This window comes from Pelecanus crispus, chromosome 2, assembly GCF_030463565.1.
Source record: "Pelecanus crispus isolate bPelCri1 chromosome 2, bPelCri1.pri, whole genome shotgun sequence".
Lineage (NCBI taxonomy): Eukaryota > Metazoa > Chordata > Aves > Pelecaniformes > Pelecanidae > Pelecanus > Pelecanus crispus.
The window spans coordinates 23,609,806-23,627,311 of NC_134644.1; the positions used below are offsets into that span (position 1 = coordinate 23,609,806).

Here is a 17,506-nt window from a genome sequence, read left to right on the forward strand (position 1 = left end):
GGTTTTCTTGTTACTAGCCTTTTGTTTTTCCTTTATTTTTTTGGTCAAGCACTGGAATGTGTAAGTACAACAAGAAAGTCAATAACATTATGTAAACGTAGGCCTCTCATCCAGACAGGGTGACCACTGCAGGCCAAACATAACAAACAGGCCAGATTTATTTAGATTTAAATTTATTTAAACCAGAAAAGTAAAGAGTTAATTAGAGAAGCAATGTCTTTATTCCTTATTCCCTAGAGAGTATATGCATAGCCCCAGAACCTGAAAATAAAATCCTGAAATGGAGAGATTAATGTATTTGAAAAGAGAAAGGTTAAAAATATTTGTGTCTGATGACTCTTCCAAGTAATTTCAGCTACATAAATTTCCCCTATATAGACTTCTTAGAAATGTGTTGGGAGAGGCTAACAAACCTGGTTTGCTGTGGGTTTTACTTCTAGTCTTGCAGATGCATGGCAGTATAAGTTAAAATTGTAGGCTTCGTTAGCCGTACTGGCACGGCCCAGCAGGCTTCCCAGAAACAGCACGTCTGTGGCTGAGAGTTACCTTTACTGAGCATCACTTCAGCAGAAACCAAGTCTGATAAATTCCCTCCTGAAACATTACATCCAGTACAGATCAATTTGGATAAACTGTAAAAGGTTTTCAGTTTTATTAGTAACCTACTGGGCCAATGGTTATGGAAACAGTAATTTGTGCTAGACACTCTCAGTGATTTTTTTTTTTCAATTCAGTGATTGCATTGCAAGGGTATGACATGCCTCACATTCTTTCCTAGCCACAGTGATTTCTGACCCAGAACATGAGCTTCCCTTCTAGACAGCTGAGATGTCTGTATACTCTCCCTGATCCTCATTTAGGTATTTAGTAGGTTATACTGGACTTTCAGACACAAGAAGCATTGTTTGTTGTTCAGCCATCAATATTTGCCTGTATTGAAGTTTTGGCTGATCACTGTGAATGCACTTTTAAACATTTGGTGTATCAGCAGAAAGAGATTTTTCTTGCTTTCTCTCCATTTTTTGAATATAGAGGAAATGCTCACAAACATGTCACAGCTACAGGTACACTAGATTTCATTCTGTAGCCTTACACTGAAGGGTTACATTCAACGGAAACTTGAAGCAATTTATACAGCTGTGGTATTGTGGCATCAGTAAAGCCCTGTGACGTGCTGCAGACTGGCAACCTTCTGCTCACAGCCAGGTGCAGGCAGAGGCTTTGCTGGCCTGTTAAGTCTCTCCTCTGCTGCCGATGGGATGGCAGGGAGAAGAGTTACGTGTAACTGCAGAAGGCTTGGGATGCCTATAAAAGGTTTTGTGCGTGTTTGTTGTGTGCTTTGTTGCTGGTGTGAATTACAGAAACACAACAGTGAAAATCTTTTCTTCTCACTTTGAGGACAGGAGTACGTGGTCCAGTTATAGTTTGTAATTTTACCTTTCAGTTGCCAAGTACAATGCAGAATCTTAAGGCAGTGGTTTTTGCATGTTTCTGTGATGTTGTTTGGCAGCACTGATAATTGTGATATTTTTAACAATTCTAAAGCATTGTAAGAAGAGAAAATATTGCAGTGGTTTTGTTTGCGTGTTCCTCTTATCACATGTAGCTGTTTCACTGGATGTGTTTATTGGTTACCAGGGCGACAGTTTCAGATCTAGCATGATTATCTGTATCATACCACTCATCAGAGATGTGGGCAAACTTTGGAAAGTTCTACATTGAAGAAATGCTGATAGTTGCTAGGAGGCAGGAGTTTTCAAAAGCTGTCTCAATGAAAATGCTGATATCGCATGCTTATGTCAATGGCTTTAAAATCAATTTGCTTAAAATATATTTTACTATAATTACATTAGAGTCAAGAAAATAGCTGCTTCATCGATGCATTATCATAGTTCTGTAGATGTGCCCATTTAGAATTATTTTTTTATTTTTTTATTTTTAGAAAAGCCTATCAATTGTTATTTAAAGCCAGCTGTATTGTTGAGCCATAACTGATACGTGAAACAGCCCATACCTGTGTCCTAAAAAATGTTAAAGAGTCCAGAGGTGGGCACTGGACTTCAACTCTGTTACTAATCTCCTCTGTTTATCAAATGCAATGTTCATTGAGATTTACAGGAATCCTATCCATCCTATATGAACAGAGTGGAGAAAGAAGGACCTGTCACAATATCCAAATTTCAGTAAGTCAGAGAGATCCAGTTGGGAAATTTTGCAGACATGTGGCTGCTTCGGGGTCACAAGATCAAGAGTGAGCAACTGTTTAGCCTGCCCCATGGCAGTGGCAGCATGTGTTAGCAAGATTTTCTGAGGGAAGTATGAACAATCGCTTTCATAGGGCTCATCCTCTCTGTGGAATCGTTCAGCTTTTTTGTAAGAAGAAAGGTATGAGTGGCCATGGATCTTGGCACTTCTCAGACATTGCCCCAATCTCTGAAATAAGCAGCATACCTTAAATACTACTATGTAAGATCAGATCCAAAACCTATAGTTGTTATTATTATGCTGACTTCACATTTATAACAACCTATAGTTGTTGTTATGCTGACTTCACATTTAGGAAAAGCACTAAAAGTAACTGTTTCCAGATTCCCTGTTCTCATTTTGGTCCTTTTCACAGCTGTCAATTAATAATGAGAACCAGGTTAGGGCAGACGGTTATACAGAATTATAAAACTGACTACTGGCAGTTGTTTAAAAATGAGCACTAGGGAAATTTTGGTGTTTCCCATTCTTTGCTAGAAGCAGCCAATAAAATCCCAACCTAGTTTATGAATTTCTGTGTTGCCAGAGCGGAGGCGTGTTGATCAGATTCTCCAGTTTACTACACAGAGGATGCCTGGTGGAGGAGGTAGGTGGAGGATTTCCCCCGAGCAGGGAATGTTCTACTGCCACCAGTATAGCAATGACATCTCTGCTGCTTTCTCCACCAGACTCCACCTTTCCCATGTGTGAACGGCAATAATACCTTGGAGTCAGGGAAAGGAGAGGGAAAAACAGGGCTCACCTATGTCTCCCTGTCTGATATAAGGAAATATTGCTCCTCTATAGCTTTAATTGCTCCAGGTACCGGGCAGCTCCAAATAAATGAAGTGCTCCGAGCTGCCTACAGCTCCCACTCCTCACAGTATCTAGCATTGCTGTGATGTCTAGGTTGCTGAAATAGTAATACAAGCAGCTCAAACTTATTTATCAGCTTTACTAATTTCAGTAGTCTAAAAGCTGCCTTTTTCTTTACCTTCACCTTGCATCTGTATTTTGAAGGGGTCCTACTGAAGTGTATCTTCTTAGCTGATAACAATGTTGCTCTTTGTAGCCTCTTCATCATCTTGAACTCTCTTCTTCAGAGCCTTCACTGCCTTTGTCCCACGACTGTTTTCTCCAGCTGGCACATTCCTGGTTTTGTTATGCCATGTGATTCACCCACCTTTCTCAGTTCTCTGTCAGCCATCTGTGCAGGCAACCTGCCTCACCGCTGGCTGCAATGCGCGCTGCTCTCCTCTGGTACCTCGGCTGCTGCACTTCCTTTCAGAAATTCTAGAAGTAGACCTTGGGCTTCGTGTTTTAGTCACCTGCTTACTTGCATGGCTGACAAATAAAGCAGCAGCCCCAGGCTCTGATGATGAATATCCACAGGTGAATGACAGAACTGTTTCAGAAAAGCTGGCAAGGACCAATATTCTTACTTTGAAATTTTGTTTCTAATTCCACTCTTTTGTGCAGCTGATGCGTCCCATATTCTGGAGAAGTGCATTGAAAGGGAGCAGATTTCTCTCTTTCTTGCGACCCAGCTTCAGCTAAAAATTCTTCCTTCACTGAAAGGCAAGACGTAGGAGCTACTATGACAGGCTGCATGAGGCAGCTTCTAAGGAAAAATAAATATTCCTCAAATCCACCTTATTTTTGACAGTTTTCTAAAAGGCTGCACAAAATATGATTAACTCAATAGATTATTAGAGAAACATGTTCAGGGTTGTGGTTTTGGTGGGTTTGGTTTTCTTTTTTTTAATGTTTCATCTTCACTTTACAATCTAAATCTGCAAACTGAGGCATAGGTGAGTGTCTGCTCGTACGTGGTGGGTAACCCACGTAATAGCGTGCAAGATACTTACTCTGGTTGTTTTGTGTGTATATATGTATGTGTGTAAATGCATCTGTCTAACATTTGCTTTAAAAACAAACTACTTTTCACGGGCAACAATGTCTTTGAGTCGTCTCTTCCTTCCCAATTTAGTAAAAGCAATTTCGTAGTGTTGGGGCAAATTAGAACAGTTTCATCGGTTATTTCCTTCCTTCCTGTTCCACCAGCGGTGCAGGCTTTGAAATGACTTCTCAAAAACATCACTGCACACTGAAATCATGAAACGCTTAGGCCCGTAAAACTGTCCAGTGCCATTCGCAAGAGGTGCCCAGCTGGACAGCAGGCCAGCACGCACACCCCCGCCTGGGGATGGAGCCCCTTTTGCTGCCCCACGTCCCCCCTTCCCTGTGACCTGGCTGGGCACAAGCCACCAAAATTCATTTCAGTCTCCATCCCGCCCTTCCCTGCTGCCCTGACGCTAACGGCCGGGCTCGGCCTCCACCTCCCAGCGGGCGCCGGACACCCTGTGTGGAGCAGGGCCTGAGGAAGGGCAATGGGGCTGGGGATGTCATCGCTGCCCCCGTAAGGAGCCCTCGGCCAGGAGGAGACGTTGACCGCGAAGGGATTCATGGCGGGGAGCCGGCCCTTCTGCTGATCCCTCGCTCCCAGGAGGGCGCAGATGGTTGAGCTGCTGGCCAGCACCAGCCCCGCGGCCACCTCAGGGGGCAGCAGGACCAGCTAAGCCAGGGGGTGCCTTCATCCTCCGGGCCTAAGCCACTTTGGGGTTTAACGAGCAATTAGCAATGCCAAATTAAGCCGCTGCTCCGGCTGCGCAGCGGGCGGGGGCTGGCAGGGAGCTGCCGGCCCCGAGGAGGACGGAGGAAGGCGGGCAGGTGGGAACGAAAGAGTGGCGGAACGGGCGGGCGGCGCTCGGGGAGGCCGCCGGGAGGGCCGGGCCGGGCGCCGGCTGCCGGCTGCCGGGGAATGGCGGCGCTGCGGGTGCTGGAGCTGTACAGTGGCATCGGGGGGATGCACCAGGCCCTGAAAGGTACCGGTGAGCGGCCGCCACCAGCGCGTCCCTCCGTGCCCGCTGCCGCCGCAGCCCCGCCTCTGGCCCTGCCGCTCGCCTCCTCGCCCACCCCCACCTCCGAGGGCGCCATCTTCTCGATGGGACCCCGACCCCTGAGGGGAGGCTGTGGAGGGCGCCATCTTCTCGATGGGGCAGGCTAAGATGGCCCTTCTCCTCCCGCAGCCCCTTCCCCAGCCCGGCGTGTCGCCTCCCCGCTCCGTCTTGCACAAGCACCGTGTGGAAGGAAGCTGTGGGGTGGGAGGCCGGCCTAGTCCCCTCATCCCCAGCCCCGGAGGCACAACTTCCCCCTCCACAGGGGCAGGAAAGTGACCTTATGGCGGTGGGCTTGGTGCTGTCTCACAGGCCTGCTGTCAGGGGCTGCATGGGGGCGAGCTGTAAGGGGGATTGGTAACTGTGTTTTGGCTAGTGGTGTGTTTGCCTTAGGAGTCTATGGCTGTAAACTGAGCAGTGTCCAAAAGCATTTGTGGCCTGCTGGGTGGCACCAAGTACCCAGGAGCACACTGGGATGGAAATTAGGGATCCATGCTCCTTCTTTGGCCCAGGCAGCTGTTCCTGGGAAGGCCATGATTTTGTGTTCATTAATATGTGCTCTGTCTTCTACTGATGCACCTTTGCTGCAAACGGGATCAGGATCATGGAGATGCACAGGATGATGCTCAACCAAATTAGCCAGGGTATCCCATAGGCATGCACGTAGAGTTGGTTTTCATGGTGCATAGTTAGGTGAATAGCTGATACGTGATCCAATATGAGCCTGACCATATGAGGTTGGTATAACTTTTTATAAATATGAAAACTGAATATGGAATTTGAACTGGTATAGACAGTTCATGCTAGACCATGTGCCCAGGTGAGTTTTTGATCTGGTACAAGGAACCCTGGAGCTCAATTCACTGAATTGTTAAAGCATGGCCTGGGTGGCCTTCAGCAAGTCCTGTAGACTCTCTCTGACTTGGCTTCCCCAAATAAAAAATTGAGCCAGGGCTGTTGATTTCCTTTGTAAAGTACCCTGGACCTTGTTACTTCGAAGTCCAGATTTCAACACACAATTGTATATTTATGAGAATCACTGTAATAATTTTAATTGCAACTACAGTTCTTCAAATACTTCAGCCTACATAAGCATTAGCAGCCCTTTTATTATACGCTACAATAGAGAGCATTGTCATAAAAACATCAGATGAAAACTCACCTTATCTTATTATTTTTCCAGGGACCTGCTGTGTAATTTTGAAAGGTTATGCTTACAGACTAGAATCCGTTTAGCATCATTTATTTACTTAAAACATATTCACAATTGACAGTGCAGCTTTTTTCCTACTATCTAATTTTTGCTTGAATAGGTATGTGGAAAATATGTTTTATATATTTATAATATATAAATATATACAACATACCAAAACAGGTACTTACATTGTTGTTGTAAATAATCCTAACCACCTCTTGTAAAGATGCGTTTTCCTTATTTCCACAGACATTCTTAGAATATGAAGAGCAAAATATATCTTTGTATGGAACTGCAGATTTTGGAGTTTTTGGGGAATGAAAAGAGGGTGTTATGCATTGAATATAGTGTCTATAGCTGTAATGCTAACACTCTGCTTTTCTAGTAGTCTTGTTTCTGAAGTGATGGGGAACTATCTACATGTTATAGACAATTCCCTTATTTCGATTAGAAAGTGGACTGCTTCCTAAAACTTAGCCTACACCGTGGTCCTTCACTCAGCCGTTTGTCATGTGTTGGTGTGCGTCTGTATGTAACAAATCTTTACTGAATATTATCTAGCTATGTTCTTAACATAATAATAGATGTCTTGTGGCTGTTTGGTAATGTGCTGCCATAGTTAATGAATTGTAATGCCAGATGTGATATCCTGTGGATGGCCACCTAAGAAAGTGTCATTTACAACACAACAAATCCTTAAAATGATAGGAATATTGAGAATGCAGCCTTAAAAGATTATCAGAATACTGTAAACTTGTATCCAAAAGATATACTGATTGAGTGATGCCTCAGTGGATAGTTACTGTGCATATGAAGGCTTGAGATCATCTGTCACCTTTATATATTGTGTAGTTTGGAGGGTGAAGGAGTTGACCAAAACCCTTGTATTATTTCCTGAAAGGGTAAATTTATTTTCAAGCTTACGGTTTCTGAACTTGCTGAACAGAACTGTATCAGTGTCAGTGCGTGTGGTAATTTCTGTTCTTCTGGGCTTACATTTGACTGAAGAAATTAGAATAAATATGAATAGTGAGACTGAGATTCTTTTGTAGTGGTACCAGTCCAAGCAGATGAAGGGACTGTGTGTAAGAGGAGACTTAAATTATTATTTGTGTAAATGACCCTAGGTAGTACTAAGTGGTTAAATACCAGTTGAAATTTGCGAAGCAGATAGACACAATGCTATTTGCATTACAGTTGGTATAACTGTTTTTCAAATCCGGGTGCTTATTTTTCTGGGAAGCATATGAGAACTCAGCCCATAGGTGTTGTGTTGTCTTGAAAAAAGTCCAAACTGTACACTTCTAGATGAAAATCTTGTTTTGAGTGTTGTTAAAACTAATAATCGGGCAATATGAATAAAAAGGGTTCTATGCAATTTGCACTGAGTTAAGTATTTATTGACAGGTCACTATATAAAACTGGTTTTGATTAATTGTGTTGCATTTAGGAATACTGATACAGTCAGGCATTTTGATCCTTTCCTCTGTTTTCTCTTTTTAAGTCTCTTAGACATCTGGATTCAGTTTTCTTGTACAGTTTAAAAAGGAACAAAGTAAAGTCAAGGGTGATTTAAGCATTTGCTTTTATGTGGAAATCAAACAGAGAAAAGTGAATGTTTCTCTGTAAGTACTTTAATATAGGGTTTCTTACATGTTTTAGGCCTATATGTGTACATGAAACCATGCTGTTTGAAAATGCCTCTGATACAAATTTTTGGGTATCATTTAGCAAATGGCAGATTGTTTGACATCTTCCATTTAAATCAAGTACAGAAATATTAGAAGGGTTTTTTTTTCCATATAAATATGAAGCTTGAAATAAAGCCCTGCATTTCGCCAGTGCTTTCATAAACCAGATATACAAGAGATACTTTTTACAATGAGGGTGGTGAAGCGCTGGAACAGGTTGCCCAGAGAGGTAGTGGAGACCCCATCCCTGGCAACATTCAAGGTCAGGTTGGACGGGGCTCTGAGCAACCTGATCTGGTTAAAGCTGTCCCTGCTCACTGCAGGGGGGGTGGGCTAGGTGACCTCTAAAGGTCCCTTCCAACCCAAAGCATTCTATGATTCCATGAGATGAAGATTTCTTGGTATGGTTTCTAGTGACTCTATACAGCCAAGAAAAATAATAGGAATGTGTAGAAAAGAGAGCGTGGAATACTTCAGTGGCAGTGCTCCAGGAAAGCTGCTCATTCTACAAAAGGGATTCTGCAGCTCTGGGAAGTTCTGGCTCCATGTTGGTTCCTGGCCGTGTTATGTAGCCAATTTTGTGGCCAGCTATGTTTAGCAGAGCTGGTCCAACTTTATACTTTTCTGTGAAACTGCCAGTGTTTTCAATTGGCAAATAGGTATTTTCCAGGAAATCTAATACTGCCTTTTCTACCTTGAAGCCCTTTTTGGCTGTGATCTTTCATAAACTTAGTTTTAGGATAGCATATACTTGAGCTTGCAGGATGAGGATGTTCATTGTTTTGGCAGCTGTCATTGAAGTAGAATGCATTTGGCACCAAGTAGTATGCAGTTGGTTTTGAGATTGTCCTCACCTACAGTGAGACATAATTGAATTTTAATAAATTCACGGAAGTTTGTACTCTCTTATAAGTGTTTCGCTATTAACAATATGTAGAAGTTATTGGTACATAGTTACATAGCTGAATCAGGTTCTTTTTGACAGTGAAAAGGCAGCTGTTCCTGAATTTAGATTTCAGTCCAAAACTGAAAAAGAAAAATCTTGGGGATTGTCTAGCTCTGTGTTGATACTTTACATGTAGATAATTCAGCATATGCAGAATTTCTAGTTTTAGATTTTGAATGCTTTATAATAGTATTTTAACAGCAAGGACGTGCAAAAAGATACAATTTAGATAGTTAAGCTTAATTAAGGTCACAAGTCAGTGAGTCTGTTCATATTCACACTCTTGAAAGATTGAGGCAGCTAAGAGATGGGAGTGCATTTCTTTCTTCTTCCCACCTGTGCTCCAAACTTTGCAAGGTTTATAAAGGTGAATGTTTAGGTCATATATATCTAAATCTATGATACTTTTTATATATATATATGTGTGTGTGTGTGAGTGAATGTATTCTTTATATATAAAGTACAGAGTTTCTGCAGTGAAAAATAGTGTTTTATTTTTAGAAAATCTATGGCTATAAATTAATTTCCTTAGCAACTTTCCATCAAACAAACAGCCTGCTCTGCCTCATTCCCAACCAAAACAAACTTAAACTGGCTTATTAATTTAGGCAGTTTTCCCATGAAAATTGGGTTCCAGGTCTCTGCCACAAGCGTTTGTAATCTGCCAGGTCACTGAAAAAAGTCTCCGTGCATAAAACATAAAAGGACATCTTTTAAAAAAATAATGTAATTTTGCAGTGATAAAATTGATATTTCTCCTCTGTAATTGTTACATTTCAATTTTAAAGAGTAAGAATTTGAGCCGCTTGTACTCTGTCATCTATGTTTATTCATTTTATTTTATTATCTCTGTGAATTGCAGAGCATAATAAAGTGGTGTGCATAGTTAACACTGAGCATAGCTATCTCAGGAGGAGAAGCAAAGGACACAAAACTGGCAAGCAACTTTAGGATTCAGCACAATGCAAAACAAAACTATTGCCAGTTTGAGCAAGTTTTTACACCTAAACTCGTTTTGATGTAATGCTTCTCTAAAATATAGCCCTTTGTAGCACAGGATGGTGCCAGTTGTGCTCTAATGTAAATTTACATAGTTTATATAGCTGAACATGAACAAATCCTGCACAAACAGAGCAGTGAAAAAGTTGCTAAGTGTCCTGCAGGAAGCAAGTATCAAGTTTACTGATAGTAGTGTTGACTGTAGCCATGGGCAGTTCAGCCTAATCATTTCAGCCAAGAGCTGACAACTCAGAAATGAAATCTTTGCTCTCTGTTTTAAAAGGAAACAGGACTGACAAAACATGTGACTAATCTTCCCTTTTCCATCTGTTTCCATATACCTGTTAGAATAGATAATTGTTCTGGCTCTGATTTTCCAATACGCTGAGATCAGCCTGGCTCTGCCCTTGCTGTAACACCGTGTATATCATCAGTGCCAACACTGATGATTCTATTACAAAAGTACAGTGGTGAATATAAACAGATCTATGTTAATTTTGAGGTCTGCTAGAAACATGACAAAGGAATCGATTCTGAGGAGGAAAAAGACAGATATTGTAAGGTCAGAAATTTTATTTTCAGGGTCTGAGGTGACCCTCTTTGGGTTTGTTTTTTCCAAATCAGAAGCTAATGCACGCATCTTGTCTTCCTTTGTTTCAAATGCTGCACCTTCCCCTTATTACAGCAGTGTCCCTTTCACTCGAGTGACTACTACATACCTGAAATGGCTTGCAAGCATTGTGTATACAACAAAACAGAGAATTGGGACCCAAAGTTTGATTGCTGCCTCTTTAGGCAATTTAAATAACAGTTAAAGAGTTTCTGCTATGTGGATCCTAACCGTTTTAAGATTCAAGTGCAAAATCAGTAGTTTCCTGGTAGAATGATACAAATTTGAGTTCACCTGCTTTCAGCCAAGAGAGAATGTTACAATCTAGCCTAAAAATAAGCCATAACACCTCCCTCAGTAACTTCCCCATCATGTCTGTGGCTTCCTTTTGAACTTCAACATCTTTTCAGAAATGAGAAGTCTCGGTGCAAAAACTGTGGTCTTGAGGAATATTGCAAATCAAGTATTCCAGCAGCTACTTAGTTTCACTTAGAAAATGTGTATTATTTTTTCTTTAGTCTGCATAAAATTAAATTGTTTTCTGTATAGTTGTAATTCTCTTAAATGGCTGTGTCTTGAAAATTGGATGTACTTATTTGGAAAAAAAGTCTCCAGAGCTGTGTCTGTTTCTGTATTGAAGTTCTTCTGTATATTTTGGGGAGTTGATTTAACATCTCACTAAGTCAGCAGTTCAGGGGCATTTTCATATTCCTGAGTTGCTTTTGTGCCTTTTGTCAGTGGGGATAGTTAAACACAGTGTTGATTCTGGTCTTAGATTCTCCTCTTGTCTTTTTTTATGATACATCCCTATAGACATTTTCAAGTAATAAATATAAATGCTATAGCAAAACAGAGTATCACAGTTTGACATCGAAGTTATTTAAATTTCAGGAGGAGAATTTCTTTAAAAATGTTTCATTTTCACGTTGTTTGAAATTTACACAAGCTTTTCTTTGTGAGGTTGGATGTGTGAGATCAGCTTGTCTGTTCGAGCTCCTTCATGTGTTTCCAGGGTATTTCCACACAAATACGCTTAATCAGCTTTTAAAGGGAGTCTGTTCTGTAACAGGAACTCCCAAGTGAGCCACAGCTTTTGAGTGAAAAGGAGGAGAAGCTTTGAAAAAATTATCAGGTCTCTGAATTGGGAAGAGAGGATGTCGGGTGGAATAATTCGGGAGAAGTTCCTGTCCTTTATCCATGTGGGTTAACATCTCTGGTTTAGACCGAACGTTGTATTGCAAGGGGATTCAGTAAATTACTGTTAGCTATGTGCTCTTTTTCAGTATTCCTAGGCATTTGGGCCTGCGAAGTCCCTTGATGCAAATCCCCAGTACTTCTTTTTTCTTGTATGTATGCAGGGAGAGATTGGATTAATGTTAGTAAAAAGGATGAGTGTCTGAATCGTGAGTTGTGAGAGAAAGCACACTGCCTGCCTTTCCAGTTGTCATTTTAAACTATGTTAATTTAGGTAATAATCTGAGGTTCTTGGTTTTTTGTGTGGTGTGTGTTTGTTGGTTTGTTTTTTTTTTTCCCCCTTCTGGAGTGCCTGGAACACACAGTAAGGATCAGCTTGTCAGGACAACATGTTTTAAGAACTGAAAGAATAAATGGGAAAAGCAATCTCTTAAACAGTACTTGAAGTTTGTTCCCATTAGTTAGGTGTTGCAGCTTTGTTTCAGGAAGATGAAAGTGTTGGTTCTTGAATATGCTTGTCAATTGAGACAGTCAACCTGCTAAGGCAGCGTTCTTTTCACGCTAGATGTCAGTGTTAACATACCTGTTCTGTAATCTCAGGTGTAGTCATTCTGTTGTCCTCTGGGATACACCTGTATTTAATACTCCGGTTACAATTTATGTTCAAAATGTCAAGACAGTAACTGCAAATAATGATTAGTATGTTGACCCTTAATGGGTGGCTGTCTGTAAATCTTTTTCTTGTGAAACTCCTATTCTTTTTGCCCTCTATTGCACCAAGTAAACCCAGGAGAACCAGGTTGGTCTTTGTTAAAATGTCTGCTACAATCTTTCCAATACCCAGATTTCTCTTTTGTCTTAGTTTTGAATAAGATGGCCTTGAAAACCTAAAAGATAGTAGATGGGTGGTAACTGCATCACTCAAAACTAAATCCACAGGGGACCTCATAGTTGGTTTTCCTTCCTCTCAAACTGTAAATAATTAGCTGACTAGCTGTAATTCATAACATGTCTCATAAGGTCACTTGTTAATGAGTTACTTGAGCATGTTGTGAGACTACTCAAATGCATGTGGCTATTTGCCTTGTTTCTTTTGGCTTACAAAAATTTTTTTTAAATTGCCTGTTTCATCTGGGGCTTTGTAATGGTGACCATAATGTAGATTTCCTCCTGGTGGAAACTGGTCTTGTGTATCAGAAAGTACAGTCACTGAATTCCCCCTGCGGACATAACAGTGACCACAGCCTATCTTCCCAGATAAAAAGCCTCAGCGAAGGTACTGTGGTTAGTAATAATAAATAGTGTGACATGATGAGCAGTGGATTAAACACTGTTCTTTTTATGTCTTTAACTTCTGTAGAACCTATTATTCTGTTACTCTACAAATTAACCATTGCTTATTTGCATTCTTTTTAGTGTATTTTTCTTTCAGGATTTTAGCTGTCAGTAGATTTGCTACACTGTGCTCTCTTCTTTTCCATAACACCTCTAAGTGTCCAGAAGTACTTCCTTTGATATCAAGAGAAGAGCTGCCAAATGTTGTCCTTCAAAGCGTTTGGTGTTTTGGGACCTTGAACCCAAAGGAGGCAGCAGTTGGGTTCAAGGCCTGAGGTTTTATTGGAATATAAGCACAAATGTTTTTCAGGCAACTTCTTAAAGTTTTGTTGCAAGAGTAGACGTACCTCAAATGTATGTATTGGTGCCATTTTTTCCACAATGAGAAGTAGTATACTTCTAAAATAACACATTTAGTTCCTGTAAGTTGTCAGTGGCTGGAGAGTCTTGGACAGTGTCTCGGCAGGTTGACTCGGGCTGCGTCCTGTAGCAAAGGAACTTGGTGGCCACAGAGACCAGCTTGAGTGCAGGTGGAAACGTTGTAGAGATGTGCCCTGTTTGGAGTTTATGTTTGACTGTATCTACAAATTAAGAAGTGCACAGTTAGCTTCCATTTTTTGATATATAAGGAAGGGAAGTATTGGCCATACAATTAGAAACAGTATATTTTTCATATAAAGTTTTAATGGTAACACAGCAGAGTTTAATCATGTAATTTCCCTTTTATTTTTGAGCGTAACTGTAACACAGCTGAGCAAATGCATTTTTCCAAGAGTAGTAAAGAGAGGCTGCAGTTTTCAAATTTTTTTTTAATTTTCTTTTAGAAAGTTGCACATCTGCAGAAGTTGTTGCTGCTGTTGATGTGAACACTCTTGCCAATGAAGTTTATAAGCACAACTTTCCCAGCACGCCATTATGGGCCAAGACAATTGAGGTGAGTAATGAATGTCTTTTTGCTCTAGTCTGGCATTTGTAGATGTAAGTTGTCTTCACTATCCTTGTTACTAATAAGAGAAACAAAAAGATTTAATTTATGTTGTTATGAATATAGCAGTTTTATAATAACTTTGATTTCTTGTGCTGTGGTTGCTTGTTGAAGTTAGAGGGATATACTGCAGTCTTTTCCTAAAAGTCTTGTTGCATCAAGAAGGGTTACATGAATGTCAAGAGGAATGCTTACCAGCAATAAAGGAATGACAAAAATTATATTTTTAGATTAAAAAAATTTTTTCCTGTATTTTGAAAGAATTTAATTAAATTACTTGGAGGCATGCCTTTGTTTTGTAGTTATAGTTGAGCTCAGTAAAACACAAGAAAGTATACTGGATGGGACAGTCTTGCCTTTTTTTTGTGGGGTCAATAGATCAAATGTTTTAGGAATTCTGTCCCTTTTCCAAACTATTTGAAGAAGAACAAGGTAAAATTGGTTTCTATTTTAATAATTGAGGGGTAAACTGCTCACTGCAGGGGGGTTGGGCTAGATGACCTCTAAAGGTCCCTTCCAACCTAAAGCATTCTATGATTCTATGAAACTAGGCATGTGGTTTTGCCTTCTTTTACAGTTTTACAACATGACAGTAAAAGATACTGAATTCATTAAGACACCAGCTTAAGTAAGACTTAAATAGGAGGGTAAAGGTTAGCTGCTTATTCAGCACTCAATAATAACAGACTAAATGGTAGTTTAAAGTTTTATATGGGAAAATATAAATATGCAGATTACAGCCAGTAAGACCATCTTTAAATTTATTGGAAGAATAGCAGCTTTTGTCTAGTTTCTGTGGGCAGTTATGTTACATTTGCTGCATAGATATCCCTCAAAATATGTAAGGTGGTGATTTCTTTGTCTGGCTCATAGTTACTTGATCATTATCCTTCTCCTCTCCTCTTGGCCCCTTCGTATGTTGTCCTTCTAGTGTTGCTTAAAATTACTCTAGAGGAACTTCTGCCTGCATAATTAGTTCATGTCGCAGACCTAATTCTTTCTTCTCTGAAGAGAAATATTTTTGCAGAGTAGAACTTTCAGCCATACAATATCTTTGAGGGATTTTTGCTCAGCAAACACTAAAATGAAGTGAACTTTACAGGATGCATTGGTAGTGAGCTCCGAAGAGTTAAAACTCACAGTTTGGACCTGCAAAAATGACCATGTTAACACTTGAGTTACTTTTCTGTTCAGATATTTTGTCTTTTGAGAAGATGTAATACTTTTTCACCTGTTTTGGATATGCTATTTTTTTTTTTTTTTATGTACAAAGACTTCACATCTGAATAATGATACCTTATTTGGAGGAAATAACTAGTTGGTATTTTGATGTGATCTACTGAAAAAACTACTACACCTCTTCTGAAAGAATGAGTAGATAAAACCCTCAAGATTATGTATACATGCTAACATCATTAATGTTTTTGATTTATATTCAAAGCAACCAAATGTATATTTGCATTGTATGGTTTGCCAAGGTAGAAAAGAATGGAATTATTAGATCATGGGAAATGGGAGATTAAGTAGGTTTTTAGATGAAGCATATAGTGAAAGTAAGAGGGGTAGTTTGGTCTGAAAGACGACTTGAGAGTTTCATACAGTTTACAACACTCAAAATTCTTCTATTTTTTTCCTTATTCAGGGCATAACACTGAAAGAATTTGACGGATTGTCTTTTGATATGATTTTGATGAGTCCTCCCTGTCAGCCATTTACAAGGTAGATATAGCACACTTTGGAGAAAAGTGCAGTTGTTACAGTATGTACTGTTAAAGGAGAAATGTTTTCAAGATTGACGTTATGTGTGGTTCACCTGTCTATCTTTCTCTTCCTGAGCAACAGTGTTGTAGCCCTACTCACCATGAGATTTACTGAAGTGGAAGAAATGCAGCAATTTGAATCTTAATTCTTGATCACATTTCTCATAATGTATATTTTAATTCAGTTGAAATGAAGTAAGTTTCTTATAGCACCTATTTTGCATACTGTATTGTTCCTCTAACAGTGAAATTCAAAGATTTTGCTGTTTAGGAGTGCTTCCTTTCCCTTTCGATACCAGTCTAATCTTTCCCTCGGGCAACTCCAGAAGGAGGGTAGAAATTGCTCACTTCTGCCTGAGGCTAAGAGTGTAATCCTTTTTTATTTGTACTTTGAAAATCACAAGCGCACACAAGTAGTTTATTCTGAGGAATATTTCTATTTTAGCCAAGACTAGGAGGACAATGGCTTTGAAATTATTTTCTGGATGGTATAGAGAAATATTTTGCTAATCAAGAACTGAACTTACTGAGATTAGTTTCAAATTCATATAGCTTGTCGGCAGTGACCAGTGGAGGTAAGATTCTAGTAACTGTACTCATGCAAAGTAGTAGCTTCATGAAAAATTCATGAAATAATGCTTGTGTAAGAAAGTATATCTCAATGAATGCTCTAAGATTAAAAAGAAATCCCTCCAAAGTGGTGCTGATCTATGAAAACATGTTTGTGCAAACTTATGATGTATGTAGGAATCATTCCTTCAAAGTTTTTTCTTTTATAATACTGTAGGGAAAAAAAAAATGTTTTAATGACAAAGTAATTTAGAGACATGCTAAAGCTCTTCTACCAAGGCTTTATTCTTTTTAAGAGCTAATACGAGTATAAGTTAGAGGAACATGGGCCTGGAATTATTATATTATGTTATCATTTTTATAGCCTATGTGAGCTGTCCAGTTTAATGTTACAAAATTGGTTATGAAGTTATTCATATGGGGCTCAATCCTGCAAAATGGTGAGCACTGAGGCTTTAATTCATGGAAATAAATTAATATATTCAACATAAAATAGCTGGGTATTCCCAGGAACTTCAGTGGGGGTTTTTTAGTTCTTTCAGAGCCAAGTGTGTTTAAGCGGTTTGCTGGACAAGAGCAGAATGCTAAACACTTTGCAGACTGGGGAGTGGGTTTCATTACTGAATGCTTTGATTTTAACCTCACTGTGAGCTGATGGATTCCAAGGCAGACTTTCATTCCTTAGAGCATTTCTTAGGACATTGCATCTGTGAGCAGCTCCTCGTGTCTGTACACAATGCTTTTGCAGAATCAGTGCAGTCAGCATTCTGTAGAAAAATGAGAGTCAAATGTCAGTCTGCTCCGAGTAATATACAGGTGTTTCTTTATTCTTAGAATTGGCCTGCAAGGTGATGTATCTGATCCACGGACAAAGAGCTTTCTCTATATCCTTGATATTCTCCCAAGGTATAAATGAACTTCTACCTCAGTTTTTAAGTCTTTGATGTAACTAAGTGGGTGTTTTATATTGCAGTGAGACAAGTAATTTATAATGTTTTACAGGGATACTACTAGTATTGT

At 39.8% G+C, this 17,506-nt stretch overlaps 1 protein-coding gene across 5 annotated transcripts in view; it reads left to right on the plus strand.

The window, feature by feature from the left end:
• Positions 1-5,042: 5,042 nt before the first annotated feature.
• TRDMT1 (tRNA aspartic acid methyltransferase 1) overlaps positions 5,043-17,506 on the plus strand; it is a 29,250-nt gene continuing 16,786 nt past the window's right edge. For 2 of the 5 annotated variants that reach the window (XM_075704833.1, XM_075704837.1), the window contains exons 1-4: positions 5,059-5,129; positions 13,996-14,105; positions 15,799-15,875; positions 17,321-17,392. In XM_075704833.1, the coding sequence (XP_075560948.1) occupies positions 5,066-5,129; positions 13,996-14,105; positions 15,799-15,875; positions 17,321-17,392 (323 nt within the window). In that variant the 5' untranslated portion in view covers positions 5,059-5,065. Of the gene's footprint in view, positions 5,130-13,995; positions 14,106-15,798; positions 15,876-17,320; positions 17,393-17,506 lie in introns of those variants that run through there. The other 3 variants (XM_075704838.1, XM_075704834.1, XM_075704836.1) reach the window with 3 other exon arrangements.